The 21,268-nt window shown below is 42.7% G+C and overlaps 1 protein-coding gene across 2 annotated transcripts in view; it reads right to left on the reverse strand.

Moving 5' to 3' along the window:
- The window catches only part of rabgap1l (RAB GTPase activating protein 1-like), a 489,306-nt gene that overhangs the window by 244,972 nt on the left and 223,066 nt on the right, over nt 1–21,268 (reverse strand). For both annotated transcript variants that reach the window (XM_060830051.1, XM_060830052.1), the window contains 2 exons: nt 20,590–20,683; nt 15,330–15,480 (listed from right to left, as the gene is read on the reverse strand). In XM_060830051.1, coding sequence (XP_060686034.1) covers nt 15,330–15,480; nt 20,590–20,683 — 245 coding nt within the window. The remainder of the gene's footprint in view (nt 1–15,329; nt 15,481–20,589; nt 20,684–21,268) is intronic.

Genomic DNA, 21,268 nt, shown 5'->3' on the forward strand with positions numbered 1-21,268 from the left:
GCCATTCAGCCCTTCGAATCCTGCACCACCATCCAATATGATTATGGCTGATCATGCAATTTCAGTGTCCCACTCCTGCTTTCTCTCCATATCCTTTGATCCCTTTAGCCACAAGAGCCACATCCTTTTGAGTGTATCTAATGAACTGGCCCCAACAGTGTTCTGTGATGGAGAAATGGGGCTAACATGGAGGAACATTTTGGTCAGCATGGTTCAATTTGTGCCAAAGGGCCTGTCTCCGTGCTGCAGGACTTTGACTTTATGACTCTATGTCTCTTAACCTCCTTTGCCCCAGCCTATTCAGCCTTCCTCGATAACTCAAGCTTTCCATACTCAGCAATGTCTCGTAATATTTGAAGGGATCTAGGAATCAGCAAAGAAAAGGACTCCACCAAAAACAATGACCGCAATAATTAGGTAGAGAGGTGCATGGATTTCCAGGAACTATATAGAAACCATAGAAAACATGCCAGTCATTAGAGTCATTAAAGGCACAGTAGAGGAGCTTTACCAAGCTATTGACCCACTTGTCAAGGGCAAGTATAGTTGATGCTATACCACCTGAACTCAGCAGCATAGGAAATCGGCATTCCTGCAGCATCTGCATAAAGAACTCTGTCACTGCCCCAGGATTATGGTCAGTGTAAGTACATCAGCAATCACATTGGCTGTAGCAACCGTTGAGGCATTTCATTGCTCAGCATCGAGGGAACTGAATTTTCTCCTGTTACCAACATCAGGCCTGCAGGTCTTGACTGAACGTATCTATCCTGAATCCCAGAGCAGTTTCAAAACTGGAATATCGAAAATGAAATCAGTATCTACAAACATCTCCTCAGACCAGCAGCCACAAGAGAAAATAATGTACCACATTGCTCATTTCATCAAGGTATCTAGTCATAAGAGCACAGATTATGTTTGGCTGCGCCATAGTCGTAATGTCACTAGGCAAGTAATCCAGAAATCCTCATGTTCTTGGGAAATGGGTTTGAATCTCTCCAAGGCAATGGTGAAACTTGAATTCAATTAATAAATGTGGAATTAAAAATAACACTGGTTTAAAGGTGACCATGTAACCATTGTTAATTCTTGTCAATACATCTGGTTTGCTAACGTCCTTTAAGGAAGGAAACAGCTTACCTGGTTTAGCTCACATTTGGTTCTAGACCCACAGCAATTGGAACTGAGCTGCCCTCTGAAATGGCCCAGTAAGCCACTCATTTCAAGGGCAATAAGGGATGGTCAACAATTGCTGGTGCAGCATTGATGGCCACTTCCCATGAATGAATTAACAAAATAATTGCCTGTTTAGGCTGCTGGCTAAAATTGGTGAATGCTGAAACTGCTGGAGATGATCCTTACCATGGGAAGAGCAGATTAAGTCAGGATATCTACGAGAGAGCAACTTCAAAATCTTTTAGATCTCCAGTGGGGTCAAACGGGGTTGTGTGCTGCTGTAACATTCTCTCTTCTCTATATTGCTATCATGTACAGAGGGTACATCTACAAAGGGTACCTGCTCACATACCAGAACTGGTGGGAAGCTGTTCAACCTCTCTCACCCAAGATCCAAGACAAAGAATGGCAAAGTCCTCATCTGAGAGCTGTTCCGTACTGACAAATACCTTCAGTGGTAAAGAGATTGATGCTCTCACTCTGGTCAAATATTAGATTTGAGCATCATACGAATGTACAAACAAGGATCAAGAATAGGCCACTTAATCCTTCAAGCCTGCTCAGCCATTCAATAAGATCCTGGCAGGTCCAATTTTAGCCTCAACTCAACATCCCTGCACACCCTCCCAATAATTTTTAATCGAGAATCTATCTACCTCTGCCTTAAAAATATTTAAAGATTCTGTATCCACTGCCTTTTAAGGAAAGGAATTCCAAAAACTGACAGCCTCAGAAAAAAAAAGTTTCCTCATTTCTGTGTACCTGACTGGGCACCTATGTGATCCCTAGTTCGAGGTTTCCCCCTCAACAGGAAACATCCTTTCAACATCCACCCATTCGAGGCCCTTCAAGAATCTATATATTTCAATGAAATCATTTCTTACTTTTTAAACTCCAGTTGATACAGGCCATCTGTCTATCCTTTCCTCAGTCTGGGTATTACTTTCGTAAAATGTTTCTGAACTGCTGACAAAAAGTTAACATCCTACCATAACGAAGGTGACCAGTCATGTACACAATACATCAAGTGCAATCTCACTGATGCCCTATATAACTGAAACATAACTTTGAGGTACATACAATTCACCTCACAATAAACCATAACTATTAGCTTTCCTGAATATTTGCTCCACCTGCATACTAACCTTCTGCAACTCAGGCACTAGAACAATCAAAATACTTGGGGGTCACTGATAAACAGAAACTCAACTGGACTCACCATGTACATGCGCAGGACAAAAGCTAGGAAGCCTGCAGTGGATAATTCAGCACCTGGCTCCCCAAAGCCTATCCACCATCTAAAAGGCAAAAGTCAGAAGTATGATGGACTACTCCCTACACCACCTTGACTCAATATCAGCAGTGTGTACTGTCTACAAGGTAAACTGCAGAAATTCACCAAGGATCATTCTCCAAACCAATGACCATTCCCATCTAGAAGGACAAGGGCTGCAGATACACTGTGCGGGTTCCCCTCCAAACCACACACCATCCTGATTTGGAAATATATCGTCGTTCCTCCACTGTCCTTGAACTTCCCTCCCCAAGGTCATTGTGGGTCAACCTACAGCAGCTCAACACCACATTCTCCAGTGTAACCAGGGCTGGCAATAAAAAAAGCTAGCCAGCCAGCAATGCCCAAGTTCCCTGAGAGAATAAATAAAACAAAACACTCAGAACTCTCTGCATCTCAGAGCTCTTCCAGCTCTCACCATTTAGTTAATAAGATTTTTTGCTATTTTTTCTGCAAAACTAGACAATTTCACACTTTTCCACATTGTACTCCACATGCCAGATCTTTGTCCACTCATTTAGATTAGATTAGATTAGATTAGATTCCCTGCAGTATGGATACAGGCCCTCCGGCCCAACAAGTCCACAATGACCCTCCGAATAACCCACCCAGACCCATTCCCCTACATTTACCCCTGACTAATGTACCTAACACTATGGGCAATTTAACACGGCCAATTCACCTGACCTTTGGATTGGGGAGGAACCCTGAGCATCTGGAGGAAACCCACACTGACACGGGGAGAATGTGCAAAGTCTGCACAGGCAGTTGCCTGAGGTGGGAACTGAACCCGGGTCTCTGGCGCTGTGAGGTAGTGCTAACCACTGAGCCACCGTGCCACCCTATAAACAGATTTAACCTATCTACATAGCTTTGTAGGCTCTTTATGTCATCTGCACAACTCACTTTCCTACCTTAAGATCAATACCAGGAAGATAAATGTCACTGTCTCAGATTGACTTCCACCATGTATCAGCACTGACAATGTGACTCTGGACACTGCCGGTAGCTTCAGATATCTATACTCCACAGTCATTACCAAACTGTCCCTCACGCTGGAAATCAGTACATGGCTTGCCAAAGTTGCAGCTATATTATGTCAGCTGAGTAACAGAGTGTGGAACTACAGCAACTTGACTAAGGGCACCAGACTGCGTTTCAACCAAGCTTGTGCCCTGCGGTGTACTTCTCTGCAGTGCTCAGCAGGAGATAAGGCTGAATGGTTTCCACTTTCATTGTCTCAGACATACCCTCGACACCTCTGATCAGCACAAGATCACCAATTCAGGGTTGCTGAAGTGTGCCACACTCATTGCTAAACCAATGGTGCCTGCATCGGCTCAACCACATTCAGCAATAGATGATGGCAGGAAACCCCAAAGATCTCTAATATAATGAATTGGTCCTTGGCTATGACCTCCCAAGCATCCATAGCTCCGCTGCAAGGACTCTGCCACGGGAAATGTGAAGATGGCAGGCACTAACCCTGGGAGAGAGTCATTGATCACTCTGACATCTGAAAGATGAGTGCTTGGGAAGGAATCAGAGGTGGCAAGCAGAAATAAAAAGCTCAACTGGTTAAGAAGAGAGGCCAGAGAAAACGTAGGGCAGGAACTCATGCACTCTTTCAACCCACCATCTCCCTTTGCAACAGAACCTGCCATTCCAGAGCAAGTCTCCTGAGCTCCAGTAGGCAACAATTAACCACCCCAGTTAACATTGCTGGTATATTGCGTTCACTTCTGGTTACCACATTGGTGGGAATCTGGAACTCACTGCCTCTAAGGGCAAAATAGGTAGAAACCCTCATAACATTTAAGAAGTATTTCGATGTGCTCATGCTATGCCAAAACATACAAGGCTATGGCCAAGTATGGAAAATTGGATTAGAAAAGTCAGGTGGTTGTTTTTGACCAGCATTGACACGATGGACCAAAGGGCCTTTTTTTGTGCTGTGGATCTCTTCGACTAGGACCTCCTTATGAGACAGAAGGCTGCCATTGTACTGTCAGTGGTAAAACATCTGCCCCTGAGTCAGCAGGTTGTTGCTTCAAATGCCATTCTTCAGGCTTACACACACAATGCAGGTTGACGTTACAAGTGTGGTACTGAAGGAGGGGATATCAAACTGAAGCCCCAGTTGGCCCACAAGACATTATTTTGCAGAAGAGCAGAGGTTTTCCTGCTGTATTAGCGAGTAATTAATATCACATAAGCAGATTATTTGATCAATAACATATCGCTGCTTTTGAGAGCTTGTTGTGCACAAACTGACTTCCTCATTTCCACACCACAACAGTAACAAGAATTCACAAACCACTGGCTGAAAAGTACCTTTATTTGCAAGACATCCTGAGGTTGAGAGAATCATCGCCATCAGTCTGGAGGCCTGGTCATTTTATATAAAAAAAAATTCCAGGGTACTATTACAAAGATTTATTTCAACTTTAACACACTAACATATCAAAATATAGAGTCCTACAGCATGGAGACAGGGTCTTTGGTCTAAATTGGTCCATGCTGACCAAAACATCCCTCCATTCTAACCCATTTCCCTGTACTTGGCCCACATCCTTCTAATCCTTGCCTATCTGTGTATTTGCCCAAATGCCTTTTAAATGATGTTAATGTACCAGCCCCAATCACTTTCACTGGCAGTTCATTCCATATGGGTGTGCTGCTGCTGCTCCTTTCACAAGGTTAGGTCATCCTTGCTTTTTTATTCAGGAGGTCATAAAGACACAGGCTCGAAAATGTCTGGGGTTGATCTACTTGAGGAAGCTTTAAGTTTTAAAAGAAACACTTGTACAATGAAAGTAGAGGGGCCAATTCTCCCAGCTCAGCTTTTCTCTGGTTTGGCTTGGTTCAGAGCTGCTAGGCAATCAGTTTTGAGGCTGCTGATCCAAGAAACAGCTACATGGAAGAAGGTGTACCATGCTGAATCTCTCAGTCATCTCTCTCTCTCTTCTGTAAGACCCAGTTTTGATTTTACCTATTTTTGCCAAGGGATATGGGGATTGTTGCAGGCATTTGGAACAGAATCATTAAGTGTGTTGGGTTTTTGGATAGGTTGCGTTATTCTATATTCTGTTCTCTTTTGTTTGTGTTTCATTCAGTAATCGAGCAAATAAATTCTGTTGCGTTTAAAGCTCAGTGATTGGGCAGCTGCATCAGTCCTGGAACAACCACTTCCCCCTGTTTAAAACAACCAGCAAAGTTAGGGCCCGAGCTACTTTCTTGAAATGCTTTGAAGCAGCCTGGCCTGGTCCATAACATGTGTACCACTCTCAATATGACAAAGTTGACCCTCAGGTTCCCTTTTATTCTTTCCACTCTAACCTTATTCTGATGCCCTCTAGTCCACTATTCGCAAACCCTGGGAAAAAGACTGAGTGCATCCACCTTGTCCATGCCTCTCATGATCTTATACAGCTCTTTAAGGTTCCCTCTCAGTCTTCTACGCTCTAAAGAAAAATGTTATAGCTTGTCCAACCTCTCCCTATAATTCAGACCATTGAGTCTATGCAAAATCCTTGTAAATTTCTTCCTGTTAAATAAAATCCTTCCTATAACAAGGTGACCAAAACTGAACGCAATATTCCAAGTGCAGCCTCACCAATGTCCTATACAACGGCAACATAACTTCCCAACTTCTATACTCAATGCCTTGACGGATGAAGGCCTGTGTGTCAAAAGCTTTCTTCACTGCCCTGCTTATCTGTGACTCCACTTTCAGAGAACTGTGAACCTGATCAATCCAAGGTCGCTCTGTTCCAATACAACCTTTAAGGTCTTACCATTCATCATGAAACTCCGACCTTGATTTGACTTTCAAAAATGTAAGATTTCATACTTATCTATATTCAACTCAATGTGCCATTTCTCAGCCCACTTCACCAACTGATCAAGGTCCTGCTACAACCCTCCTCACTGTCCACGATACCGCCTATTTTAATGTCATCTGCAAACTTACTAATCATGCCTTGCAAATTCTCATCCAAATCATTGATATCGATAACAAACAGCAGTGGGCCCAGCACCAACTCCTGAGGTACATCTGTAGTCACGGGCCTTCAGTCCGTCAAACATCCTCCCACTATTACTCTCTGCTTCCTACCATCAAGCCAATTGTGTATCGAATTTGCCAGCTCGCCCTGGATTCCATGCGATCTAACCTTCCAGAGTAGCTTACCATGTGGAACCTTATCAAAGACCTTAGTGACATTCATATAGACTACATCTACTACCCTGCCCTCATCAACCTTCCTGGTCACTTCATCAAACAACTCTAACAAATTGTGAGGCATGATCTCCCACGCACAAAGCTATGCTGACTACTCCTAATCAAACTCTGTCTTTCCAAATGCACTTACATCTTGTCTCTCAGAATCTTCTCAAGTAACTTACCCACCACAGATGTTAAGTTCACTGATCTATATATAGTTCCCAGGCTTTTCTTTGCAGCCCTGCTTGAAAAATGGCACAACATTCGCTATCCTCCAGTTTTCTGGGACCTCACCCGTGGCTAACGATGATGCAATCTGGTTGTTATCACTTACAAAAAAGCAAAACACTGCAGATGTTGGAAATCTGAAAAATATTGTTGCAATGTCATCAAACCGCTCCCTTCCACAGATGCTGCCCGGCCAGCTAAGGATTTCCAGCTTTTTTGTTTATTTCTAGACGTTATCATGCTGCTGTTTTGGGTAAATTAGCTGTCATCATCCCGAAATTGCACAAACGACTAACCTTCAAAAGTACTTCAAAGACTGGAAAGAACTTTTGGATGCCTTGAGATTGAGAACTTAATTTGTGCCTTTCTTCTTGTCACATTTCTGAAGGGACATATCTCACAAGCTTCTCTCTAAATCCTTACAGCAGTCAAGCAAAAGCATTGTGTGTCTGAACCAGCCTCAGCTACTCTTTATAGCAGCACAACCTCCCATTCACAGAGCTTCAGTATGAGCACCTCTGGCTATTTAAGATAACAAATAACTCTTCCATCTTTTACATGATCTAAGTCTTGGTTTACATGATACTTTGTTTTATAAAAAAAAATTCAATTTGAAATTTCAGTTTACCTGAGCAAACAGAAAGGGATCAGATTCTTGTCAAACTGCATCTGCAGTTGAAAGATGAAATGAACATTGCAATACACCTGTGCTATCCAATAAGATAAACTGCAGAAAGGTGCTGTAAATCCAATAAACATTGCTTTGTGAGTACATTAATCACAGTGTTTATATCATGCTCATTATTATTCCCGTCTGCCTTCATAACTCACAGAGCAAGGATGCAGCAGTGCTCCTGACAGAATGGTGCACTCCTCTTCCTCTTGGGAGAGATGAATGCCAGCAATAAAAATGCTAAAGTAACACAAACGCAGCCTTGCTGAGTGATGATAATCCAAGTGCTGGCTCAGAACGCTGTGTGACTTGGAGCATGTCTGTACGCAAACTTCCGACAATGTAGCTCCTTCTGTTCTTGCATCTTGCAATTTTAGCTGGCTCAGTAGATTGACCGTCATGGTTAGATCGAAAATTTACAATATGACAAAATTTGTGCAAACAAGTCGATATTTTTCAGAATCGATGTTTGAAATTTTTAAAATCTGAAAGTATCCGGCCCTTAATGCATCCTACCCAGTATTCTTGATTCTTACATCACGTTTCCTTCCTGACCACAAAGCACAGGAATTTACCATGCAACAAGCTTCCTGAAACCTTCTCCTCAAATAGGTTTACCTATGCACTACCACGCTTCCCCCCAAAATTCCTGATCCTTCTCCTTTATCCTTCTGGCTCTGATTCACTGGATAGCAGTCCAACCCCATAGACAGCAGGTTTGCAGGCTCAAGGCTGAACCCAACAGCATAACACCCCCTTATGAGCAGTAGTGAGAGAGTGCTGCTTTGTCAGGCATGCTGTCACTTGGACAAGGCCTTAAAAATCGGGATCGCTGTGCTCTCTCAAGCAGATACAAAAGAATCCAAGTTCTTTTATTTCAAGTCACGAACTGGGGATGTTTTCCTGGCATTTTGGCCAATATTTATCCCACGAGGAACATCATTCAAATAGATTATCATTTTGTATTAATTATTAAGAATTGTCTATGAATAATAATTAATCATTCTAAAGCTGTCAAGACTGCAGCATGTGGGAACTTGCTATGCACAGGGTCCTATATTCAAACAGTGATTATACTTCAATCTTTCTCCCTTCGCTGTAAAGTGCCTCAAGACATCCTACGACTGAGAAGATTATATGTGAATGAAATGGGATCATTTGCTTAGTTGGCTGAATGGCAAGTTTACGCTGCAGAATGTCACCATCAGTACAGGTTCAATTCCTGAAATTACCAAAGATCTACTTTTCAACTTCACCTCTCGCCCGAAGCTTAGAGACTCTCAGGTTAAGCTCACCACCTCTCTCACGAGAAAGTAGGCCTGTGGTCCTCTAAGGAGGCTTTTTATATAAATATAAGTATTATAATTTTTCTTTTACATGTAACCCATCAGCATAGTTCCATGGATACCAGACAACATCCCTAGTCATTCTTTAAGTGTGAGCTGAGTGAATGTTGAAGTTAACAGCACAGTGCTGCTCATTATGAATCAGAGAGTCTCACAACCTATCCCTGTAGCTTTGCATTTACCATGGCTAATCCACGTAGCTTGCACATCACTGGATACTACGGGTAATTTAGCATAGCCAATCCACCTAACCCAGCACATCTTTGAACTGTGGGAGGAAACTGGAGCACCCAGGGGAAACCCACGCAGACACTGGAGAATGTACAAAACATAGACAGTTGCCCGGGGCTGGAAGTGAACCCAGATCCCTAGTGCTGCAAGGCAGCAGTGTTACCCTTGCCTGTGTTCTGGTTACAGTCCACTTAAAGAGTTGCCCTTTTGATAAACAGTGGCAGGAGCACCATCTGATCACCAGTAATCAGTGGTAGTTATTGCTAGCCACACAGTTACACTTTTAGCAGCAAATTATATACCAGCAATGAAAACACTGCTTGTATGTGAAAACTGTATTTAAGTGACTTAACTCATAGGAGAAAACTTGCATTATTTGATTAAAGTGTGTCTTCTTTCATCTGTACTTATACTTTCACTGCATGCCAAAGTCAATTGAGGGCAGCAATGCTGCCTGCCAGCAATGACAAACGTTCACCATCTGCAGGACAGGTGTCTCAATTAATACTTCACAGAAAGGACAGTTGAACACCTCGACTGAAGATAGAGATGTGCTGAGTGCCACTCCATGCTGGTCCTGAACGTTAATCAGGAGAGAGCTGTGACCAATTCAAAAGGTGCTGTAACCATGGTTTTCCTCCCAGTGTGGAAAGTAGAGGTGAAGGGAACTGCTGAGGACACCAGCTCTTACGTTAGGTATCTTCCCTAAATAGGTAGTGATGTGCACTCTGCTTGATTTAACATGTCAGATTATTAAAAGAAAATTAAATTCAGCCCTGGCTATTCATTAAGATAATTGGAAGATAATCAGTGGGAACATGTGGATTCAAAGTGTGTAGGATCACAGGATTCACTGCCGCGAATCTTCAGCCTAATTTAAGAGACTGTTTTCAAAATCACAGCATATTGCGCATTTACCTATTTTCAATTTTGTTTCATTCAACTTGAAACACAGGAACAAACTTCTAAAGAAACAATCTTGTCCAGCAAAATTCCAGTGGAATTCTTTGCGGAAGTAACAGTCTGTATTACCAGCTTTCTTCACAAACATTGAAATTAGGAGCAAGATAGGCCATTCAGCTGTCAAATCTACTTGCCATTTTTATGATCATGGCTGATCATCCAACTCAAAGATATCCTATTTCCTTTTCTTCCCATACCATTTAATCTCTTCAGCTCTAAGAACTACATCTATCTCATTCTTTATGTTCCTCTTCTTTTGTATTCCCTAGAAGTGATGACACTACCTCCTCTAGGCTAGCATCCAAATCATTGACAAACACAGTGAAGGGAAGTGGTCCTAGAATAGAACACATTATCCACTTGTATCCAATCTGGGAAACTGCCCTTAACACCTACCTTCTGTCCCATTCTAGTCAGTTTTGTTTGAGTTTGCTGGCCACCTACAAACCATATCCCTTAATCTCCTCTCGTTAACTCATGTGCAATATCTTGTCAAAGGCTTTCTTTTGTCTGTGCAAATTATCTGAATATTAAATTATTGTTGCACTTTTTTTGGTAAATGCTAACCTCACGCACTGCACTCTCTCAGAATGGTGAGTAAATTTGACAGTTGAATGACCTACTCCTGCTCCTAATTTCAACGTTTCTAATAGAAGCTGAAAAAACACATTTGTTAAGGGATGTTTCAAGGAATGAGCAGGCTGGGTGGGTCAGCCATGATAAATGCTGGCTGATTGGGATAGGGTGGGGCATTGGGTCTGGGTGGGGTGTTCTTTGGCAGGTCTGTGCAGACTCACCAAATGGGCTAAATGGCCTCTTTCCACATTGTAGAGATTCTGTGACCAGATAAGTTAAAGCAAATTAAACTTCTTCCCACAGTTGCAAATTGAACAATCGTCATTCTAATGGTACTGACCATTCAATTAGATCTGCAACATTCTAAAATTGTCCTGCTAAGCAGAATACTCAAATTCAATAGTTAAACTAGCATTGAAAGCTTAAAGCTGAGAGTAAAATTCCAAACCAGCGAACAGACAACATTCTCAAACTGGACTGACATTGCTTTGGGAAGATCATGCATTGCACGTTTGGACCTGATTCAACCACACAAGAGGCAGCTCTCTCCTGACTCAGTCCCGAAGCTAAGTGCAGACACAGAAATAAAAGGCAAGTTGCAACAGATCTTATCAACACAGACAAGCATCAATGTTTTACAACACGATGGAATATGCATATTGTACTGTGAAAATGACCAGTTAACGTCGGTTCAAGATATCAGCCCTTACCAGGATGAAGAAACTGGCCAATAAAGAGGAGCTCAGTGTGTAAACTGTACAATACATGCTTACCAGCAGCACTTTGCTAATCCAATAAGAAATTGCTCAGAGTGTGAACTGACAATTTAATGATAAGAAGCAGCAACTGACTGATTCAGAAATGAATTCGGAATAGCACAGATGCAGCACGCACACAATGGAGTTTACAAATGTGCTTGAGAGACAGAAGCACCTGCACTTCGACCATTGAGGCTACTGCACACTTCAGTTTCATGGTTCGTAACTGCAGCATTGAAACAAAGGCAGCCTGGAAAAATCAGTTCTCATAGTTAATGCAGGCTGGGTCCAAGTCAATTCATGGAAAAGGGTACTTTCCCCATAAGCATTCCTCATGCATTATAGTCAATGGACTGGAAGATAAAGTTAACATTTATCGGATCCAATCATCAGGATGGGCACAGACACTGAATGCCAGCAAGTAACCTCCCACCTTGAGTAGACTCTCTTTCAGCAGGTAGGTGATACAAAACATGTACCAACAGATTTCAGAACAACTTCTTCCCCGCTGTTATCAGATTTATGAAGGGATCTCTCAGGGCCCATGAGGAATATAAAGTAAACAAGAAAGAATTCAAACAGGGAATTAGGAGAGCAAGAAGGGGCCATGAATGACCTGGACAAGTCGGGTTAAAGAGAATCCCAAGGCATTCCATATATAAATTAAAAACAACAGAATAACTCAGGAGAAGATTGGACCACTCAAGGATAAAGCAGTCAACTTGTGCTTGGAGGCAGAGGAAGGGGGCAAAATCGTAAATGAATACTTTGCTTTGGTAGTCACCCCAGGAGAAGCATACAGAGGATAGTGAGATTAGCATGGAGTTTGCTAATACATTAGGGCATTTTGAGAAAGAAAGTGGTGTTGGGTCTCATGAACAGCATTAAAGTGGTTAAGTGCCCAGTGGCTAATGGTATTGAGGTTATTGAGATAGGCAAGAAAGGAGATTGCTGGGGCCTTGACCAAGGTTTTAGTATCCTCACTAGCCACTGGAAAGGTCCCAGAAGCCTTGCAACTAACTAATGTTGCTCTTCCGTTCATTAAGAGAAACAGGGATAATCCAGAAAAAGATAGACAGGTGAGTCTCATATGGTTGGGAAGCTAATGGAGAGAATTCTTAGGGGTTGCATTTATGCGCTTTTGGAAACATCTGGCCTAATTAAGGACAGTCAGCATGACAGGTCATGTCTTACTAACCTGACTGAATTTTTCGAGAAGGTGAAGATGAGGGTAGAGTAGTGGATTTTATCTACATGGGTTTCAGCAGGGTCGCTCATGATAGGCTCATCCAGAAGAGTAAGAGGCACTTGGTCACTTGGATTCAGAATCGGCTTGCCCATAGAAGGCAGAGAGTGGTGGTGAAAGGGTGAGTGGGGTAGTAAGTTTGCAGATGATACAAAGGTCAGTGAAGTTATGGATAGTTTTGGAGGTTGTCAAAGGATACAGCAGGCTATAGATCGGTTGCAGGTTTGGACGGAGAAGTGGCAGATGGAGTATAATCCAGTACGAAATGCTGCACTTTGGGAGAGTAAATGTTAAAGAAAGGTATATAGTTTAATGGCAGGACCCTCAACGGCATTGATGTACATAGAAATCTTGGGGTTCAAGTCCATGGCTCCCTGAAAGTGGCCATGCAAGTAGATAGGATGGTAAAGGAGGCATATGGTATGCTTGCTTTTATTGGTTGGGAAACTGACTTCACGAGTCAGGATGTCATGTTGCAGCTTCATAAGACTTTGGTTAGGGCACACAGAGTATTGCATTCAATCCTGTTCACCACAATATAGGAAGGATGTGGAGGCTTTGGAGAGGGTGCAGAAGAGGTTTACCAGGGTGTTGTCTGGATTAGAAGATATGAGCAATAAGGAGAGGCTAGAAAAACTTAGATTGTTTTCTCTGGAGTGGCAGAGGCTAAGGAGAGACTTTATAGAAGTTTATAAAAGTATGAGATGCATTGGCAGGGTTGATGGTCAGAATCTTTTTCCTATCATTGAAATGTCTAATACAATGGGGCATGCATTTAAGTTGAGAGGAGGAAAGTTCAAGGAAGATATAAAGGGCAAGTTGTTTTACACAGGGAGTGGTAGGACCCTGGAAAGTGCTGTTAGGGGTAGTGATGGAGGCAGATACAATAATGGCGTTTAGAAAACTTCTAGACTTCTAGAAAAGCGCAGGAATATGCAAGGAATGTAGGGATATGGACCAAGGGAAAGGGGAAAGGATTATCTTAATGTGGTGTCATGTTTGGCACAACATTGTTGGCAGAAGGGCCCTTTCCTGGGCTGTACTGTTCTATGTTCTACATGAGAATTGATCTTTCTCTGCACTTTTTTTGTAGTTGTAACACTATATTCTGCATTCTGCATATTCTGAATTACTTATGTAAGGTATGATTTGTCTGGTTAGCGTGCAAAGTAGTACTTATCACTGCATCTCATAGATATGACAATAATAAATCAAATCAACAAAAAAGTTAAGACTATGGGTCTCCACAGACCAGTGTAATCGATTGGAGATGTTCAGCTTAAACAGTTTGTGTTGGGGTGCTACAATGAACAGCAACACGTCCACAATCCTGCCACACTGAGGCTCTGCCATTACACTCTGCACCAGATTCCTCCCACCTCCTGACTGCTCTCAGTTCCACAATCAGCTATGTAGCAGAACAATGTCCAGAAAAGCACCACATCACAGAGATGGTTGGGAAGTACTGCAAGACAGCTGTTAACAAGTGAGGAACAGGAAGACAGGCTGGGAGGTTGTCTCAATACCACCACCACCACCACAGCAGAGTGAGTATATCACAAAGGGAAGGACTGCAGTGAAGGAGTGAATAATGCCTCCCAATCAATGCAGAAACAACCTCAAAAGCAACAAAAGCATGCCCCACGGCCTAGTGCATACATACCACTGGCGTGACAAGTGGACACAAGCCTAACATGGCTGACAGTATGCTCCTACCCCGCACATACAACTACCCCATCACATACAGAAACAGGGGGGCCACATTTTATTCCTCACATTTCAACTATACTTTACCAATAAATGTGTTATACGAAAGCACCGTCAGCAACAAACATCACCCATTTTAAAATTTGTTCACGGCCACCCATGAACAAACCACCCCTCCTTTCACAAACATGGTCAGGTTAAACATAGCTCATCAAATGCTCCTTTGTGTTAGGAATACACATTTTAAATAACTTTTCCCACTTCAGTCTATAAAGATGTCATCACAGATTTGGAAAGCCTTCTGTGCGCACATCACTAGTATGCACAAGCTAAATGCTGACCATTAACACAATGAAGAGCAACAGACAGCAAAAACTTGATGGCAGCAATGTCTCTGATCCTTGACATTAATTTAAAAGCTGAAGTTTGTAAGCAGTGGTTACGTGAAAAGTTCCACACTTGGATCCAAAGACAGAAGGTACCTTCTTTTCTCACGCCAAATTCACATCATTCTAAAAGAACCGCTCATGCCTGTTTCCAGCCCATTCAGCACTTGAGTAATATTTAACCCAGAGTTGTCTGCATTTTTCATCATAGATATACTCTGGTTGAATATCAAATGTAAGAAAGGTACACACCACAGATTGTTGTCATTTCAAATCAAACTCGTACCAATCTTGTCACAAATGTCATCACAGTACCAGACTCCACACACCTGAATACAGTACACACGTGAACAAAGTAGAGTGGGTTCCCCACATGTGAACATGGCACAGCAGACTCCAGATACATAAACACTGTCCACGTGTGTGAACACAATACAAAAGCGCCAATGGTCTTGGGAATGCCAATCACAAATAGTTTTTACCTTCAATAATGACAACATGAAATTCAGCCTTGTCCTACCTTGGTGATCAGGTTTCTGTATTTTTCCAGCATCACTTGATTGTCATGGCAACCTGACAACAGCTGCCAAACTTCAGCTCTCAGTGCTTCTGGAACACCATTTCTGACCAGGCCTGGCAACCCTTTGGGCCTAGCAGTCAGGTTGCTGTGCCTGAGGGAAGAGACTCCATTAGTAAGACAAAACTAAAAAAGCATCAGTAAGTGGGTTAAACATGACAATGGCATCATCCAGCGATGAAAACATTAAATACAAATCCCTCCCCATTCATGGACTTCTAATATAAATTCTACTCTAATTCACTGTGTTTCCCCTCCTCCCACGAACCTGCCCTTCTATCTGTTTGTTGTGAGATTCTGAGCCCATCCCAATAGAACAGTCGCAGTCATGGCTAAGCAGGTTAAGCAGTCTCCCTTCCAGTCTGTCAAGGTGAAGGACCGAGCCACAGTTGAGCTCGCAATCCAGTCAAGACGCCCCAGAACAGTAATGGAGGAGGGATGTCATCAGACGGGCTGACTACCCGTCAAAGTAAGAAAATGTGAAAACCTCTATGGCATTGTTCAAGGCTGAGGGACAACTGATGGCAATAACACAGCGGATATCTCCCACGCTGCTTTCTAAAAAAAACTGCCATAGAACTTTTGTTTTTATGTCCAGCCAAGGGTTTAACAACTATTTCCAAGAAACAAATATACAAGCTTTGTACATGCTCAATGTACTTAAACGAATATATTATTCAATTAAGTACAATGAGCGCGTATAAAGGCCAACTTTAGCAGGGGAGATGTCCCTAAATCTGGGCCAGGAGAACCAGGGTTCAAGTCCCATCTGTTCCAGAGCAGTATTAAAACTTACCTAAACAGGTTAATTTAAAAATAAAAAGGAATATCCTTTCTCTGCAGCTCCATTCACATCTCACTGTTTGCTAAAGCTTTTTACAACCAGTGGCTGCTGAAGGGACTAACATGCATTACCTTCCTCTAAAATATTATTGTGGTTTAAATCGATTAGTTTCTTCTGGAATTTGGTTTTCATTATGGTATCCACTAAGGACTGTTTTTTTTAAATTAACTAGCTTATTGGTTTACCTGATTATTATTCAAAATAGGTGTGAGGCAGACTAATGGAATTGCCATAGCTCAGTGAACAGCATCTTGTCCTGGTGTCAGCAGGTCATGAGGTCAAGTCCCACTTGGGAGATTTCAACATAAAATCCAGGCTGACATAAGGCAGTGGCAAAGAAAAGAGGAAAGGCACAGAGAGAAAGGGATAGTGACATAATATGTAATGTTATTGGGTTAGAAATCCAGGGGCTTGGGTTCAAATCTCAATCAGCAGCTGGTCGAAGGCAAATTGGGCAACACAGGTGGATTATGTAGTGGTCAGACTGCTGGCTCACAATGCAGAAAAAAAGCCACAATCCTGAATTGCTGATAAAGCGCTCCAATCCCTAATGCATCTAAATATCTAGAGTGGCCATAAACAAGTCCAGACAATCAGTGCTTGAAGGAATTAATAATCCAAAGGGCCAGCCTAATGCTCTGGGGACATAGGTTCAAATCCTACCGCAGGAGGTGCTGAAAATCAGTTTCAACTAATACTGTCAATTTAAGGGCTAGTTTATTAGACTACGTGCTTACTACTCAAAAAGAGTACAGATCAAGGCTTACAAAAGGGTCTTAGTGATTCAGTGGTAGCGTCGCTATCTCTAAGCCAGAAAGCCTGGGTTCACATCCCACCTGCTTTAAACGTAGTGGACTAATAGGTTGATTATAAATACATGGATTGAGATTTATATTATTGTGCCCCTTCCTTGTGTTTGCTTTCAAAAGAGAAAGAATATTCCAAAAAGATATAATAAGCGATTTCTGGGTTGGTTCGGGATGAGGCAGATATTTATAATGTTGGTGCTCGATTTATTTACAGAATGTAAGTAAAAGATTGGTGATCTGGTTTTCAACTGCATCGAATGGCTTCAGAATTAATTAACAGGGAAGAGTCAGAAAAATTACAGCGACCTCTAGATGACCCTGCTAACAACATACCAGAAACACAGCTTTTAATTCTCAAGGCTGGGAATGCCTCCATAAATCTCGAATATTCCTAAGGATAATGTCTCTCTTCTGACAAAGCTCCTTGAGGATTACAGCATTGTTCTCGGTCAAACTGGATCTTGTTGCACTGCGATCAATGACTGTGTCCCAGGCCACAGCTGGACTATTTGCTAAAAGCTGACAACATTTTATTTTTAACTGTTCTGCCTTTCTAGAAAAAGAAAAATTCAATATTTGGGAAAAGATAATCCTCACATTCATTAGATTCGGAGTAACCGAGGGACAGAGAGCATATGACAGCACGAAAGGCAAGAATGAGTGAAAAAAATAGAGAGACAGTATGAAGAACAGCAAAGGTGAGAAGCGCTGAGAGAAAGAGGTAAAAAAATCAAGGGAGTGAGTAAAACAAAGAGCAAATGATAAAGAGAGCTCGAAGGAAACATAAAAACACAGAAAACAGGAGGAGGAGTAGGCCATTTGGTTGTACCGACCTGCTCTGCCATTCAACATGATTGTAGCTAATCATTCAACTCAGTATCCTGCTCCTGCTTTCTCCCGATATCCCTTTGATTAGTTAGCCTCAAGAAACATATCAATGTTTTTCCAAAATAAATTGTGTGTTTTGGTTCTGAAGAGGTGTTACTGGATTTGAAACATTAACTCTGCTTTCTCTCCACAGACACTGCCAGACCTGTTGAGTTTCTTCATCATTCTGCAGCAGAGAATTTAACACGCTTTCACTTTTCCTCATCTCAGCCGTACATGGCCTACTCTCATCCTTAAACTATGACTTCTGGTTGTAGACTTTGCCGTCATTGGGAATAATCTTCCTGCGGCATGGTGGCTCAGTGGTTAGCATGGCAGCCTCACAGCACCTGGGACCCGGGTTTGATTCCAGCCTCAGGCGACAATGTCTGTCTGTAGTTTGCACATTCCCCTTGCGTCTGCGTGGATTTCCCCCAGGTGTTTTAGTTTCCTCCCAAGGTCCAAAGGTGTGCAGGTTAGGTGGATTGGCCATGCTAAATTGTCTGCAGTGTTAAGGAATGTGTGGGTTAGGTGCATTAGTCAGGAGTAAATGTAGAGTAATAGAGTGGGGGATTAGGTTTGGGTGGGTTATTCTTTGGAGGGTCAGTGTGGACTTGTTGGCCAAATGGCCTGTTTCGACATTGTAGGGACTCTATATGTTATACGTTTACCCTGTCTAGTTGTTTCAGAATTATACAGATTCCATTGAGATCCCCTCTCATTATTCTCAACTCCAAAAAATGTAGTCCCAATCGATCCAGTCCCTCTTCCTTTATAAGTTCTGTCATCCTTGGAATCTGCCTGGTACAAATTAATACAAAGAACTGTGGATGTTGAAGATCTGAAACTTTTCCAGTCTGGTAAAGCTTTATTGCACTTCGTCCATAGCCAGAACACCCTTCCTCAGATAAGGAGACAAAAACTGCACACAATACTCTCGGTGTGGTCTCACCAAGGTTCTGTATAATAGCAGCAAGACATCCCTGCTCTTGAACTTGAATCCTCTCACAATGAAACCACATGCTATTTACCTTCTTCACCACCCGTTGCTCCTGCACACTGACTTTCAGTGACCATTGTACACAGGCATCCAGATCTAAGCTAAATTGCCCGTAGTGTTAGGTAAGGGGTCAATGTAGGGGTATGGGTGGGTTGCGCTTCGGCGGGTCGGCGTGGACTTGTTGGGCCGAAGGGCCTGTTTCCACACTGTAAGTCTAATCTAATCTCATTACACCTCCCCATTCCTAATCTGTCACCACTCAGATAATAATCTGCCTTCCCGGTTTTGCTACCAAAGAGCATAACGTACATTTATCCACATTATGTTTCATCTGCCATGTGAACACACACTCACCCAACTTGGCCAAAGCAACTTCCTCAAAGTTCATCCAGTGGGTGATGTCTGCATGCTTGCAGATATTATGTTTAGATCCCTCATCTAAATCATTAATACCTATTCCAAAAAGCGGGGGTCCGAACACTGATGCCTGGATACCCTACTAGTCGCTGCCTGCCATTTGCAAAAAGACTCGTTTATTCCTACACTTTACTTCCTGTCTGCCAATCAGTTCTCTCTCCATGTCAGTACACTATACCCAATCCATCACTTTTACCTTGGATGAGAAACAGAATGAAGAGGAAAATCAGACAGTTTGTATCACAAAGCAAGGGAAGGGCACAAACGAGGAAGATAGTGTGATGGAGATTGAGAATGTTCGTGAAGCAAAGAACAAGGCAGTGAGACCAAGCAGACAATTGTAAGGTTGAGATAGAGGGGTGACAATCAGAGACTGAGAGTGAAAGTGCACGTGAGGAGGCAAGAGAGAATAGCGAGGGCGAGAAGGGGCACAGCAGCAAACATGAGGTTGTCAAATCAAAATGATGGCAAATGAGAGAAGGGCAGGATGAATGTGGGGGCAGAATGAGTGTGGGAGTGTGGGTGGCACGGTGGCACAGTGGTTAGCACTGCTGCCTCACAGCGCCTGTAGACCCGGGTTCAATTCCCGACTCAGGCGACTGACTGTGTGGAGTTTGCACGTTCTCCCCGTGTCTGCGTGGGTTTCCTCCGGGTGCTCCGGTTTCCTCCCACAGTCCAAAAGATGTGCGGGTCAGGTGAATTGGCCAAGCTAAATTGCCCGTAGTGTTAGGTACGGGGTAAATGTAGGGGTATGGGTGGGTTGCGCTTCGGCGGGTCGGTGTGGACTTGTTGGGCCGAAGGGCCTGTTTCCACACTGTAAGTCTAATCTAAGAGCACTGGTGATGGACAGAGTGTGGCGTTAACGGTGGAGCCAACTACAAAAGATGTGCACAGGGTGAATAATGCAGAGGGAGAGCACAGGGCAGAAAGATAGTGGTGAATGTAATTAAACAAGATGTGAGAGAGAAAGTGAGTAGGATAAAGAGCAAGGCCAAAAGCAAAAGAAAGAGGAAGGTGCAAGGGAGGAGTCTGAGAGAAACAGAGGGCAAGGAAATAGGGAAAAAGCAGGTAAGGCAGAGCTGGGACTCGAACACCTCCAACACATTTCAGTGGAAAGCAACGTATCATTTCATTTCTCCAATCACTTGCTTTACCAACAATGATTGTGTGCAAACCAAAGGAAATACATTATGTTTTTAACATACAATAAACATGTTTTGCAGTAGAAAGCAGATTCACTTCTTCCTGGATAATTACGGTACTCACCATCTGTGCAGTAATTCCCCCCACGAGTCCAGAATTTTCTCCGGGCAGTCCTTGGAAACGTCCCCAGTCCCACTCGACAGTTCATTATCACTTTCTGTAAGACAGTAGAAAGAGAAAGAGATCATGCTCAGCATTAGACAGCATGAAGACACTGAAATCAAAGAGCAATGGACTCACGGGGGACAATGGGGGCAATGATTTCAAGACCAAGCTTTCATACATCTTGTTGCTGAACACAGTAATTAATTATACAAATGCTCTTTCATTAAATTCTTCTTTCAATATTCCTGGGGCAAATGGCATTGTCCTCACCTGTGGGTCATAGGGTTTGCGATCAGGTACTCCCTCAAGATGTGTGATGGCCATGGAGGTGTTCAAACTAGCTGACAGTCTGACTCTCAGGGCCCTCCATTCATTCAGTTCTTTCCTGAACTGAAAGCAGAAAGCAAACCCGACCAAATTCCGTTGGCTCCTTCTTCCAACTGGGTAATTAATGCCACATCCATTATTTTAATCAGTGATTTGAATGGAGAAACTGTTCCAGATTTTCTTATAATCATTAAAGTGTGGAATCAGGCCATTCGGTCAAACAATTCCACATCAACCTTCCAAAAAGCATCCCACCAGACCCATCCCTTATCCCTGTAATGCTGTGTTTCCCATGGCTTACATTCTTAAC

Source organism: Hemiscyllium ocellatum, chromosome 9 (genome assembly GCF_020745735.1).
Source record: "Hemiscyllium ocellatum isolate sHemOce1 chromosome 9, sHemOce1.pat.X.cur, whole genome shotgun sequence".
NCBI classification, from domain to species: domain Eukaryota; kingdom Metazoa; phylum Chordata; class Chondrichthyes; order Orectolobiformes; family Hemiscylliidae; genus Hemiscyllium; species Hemiscyllium ocellatum.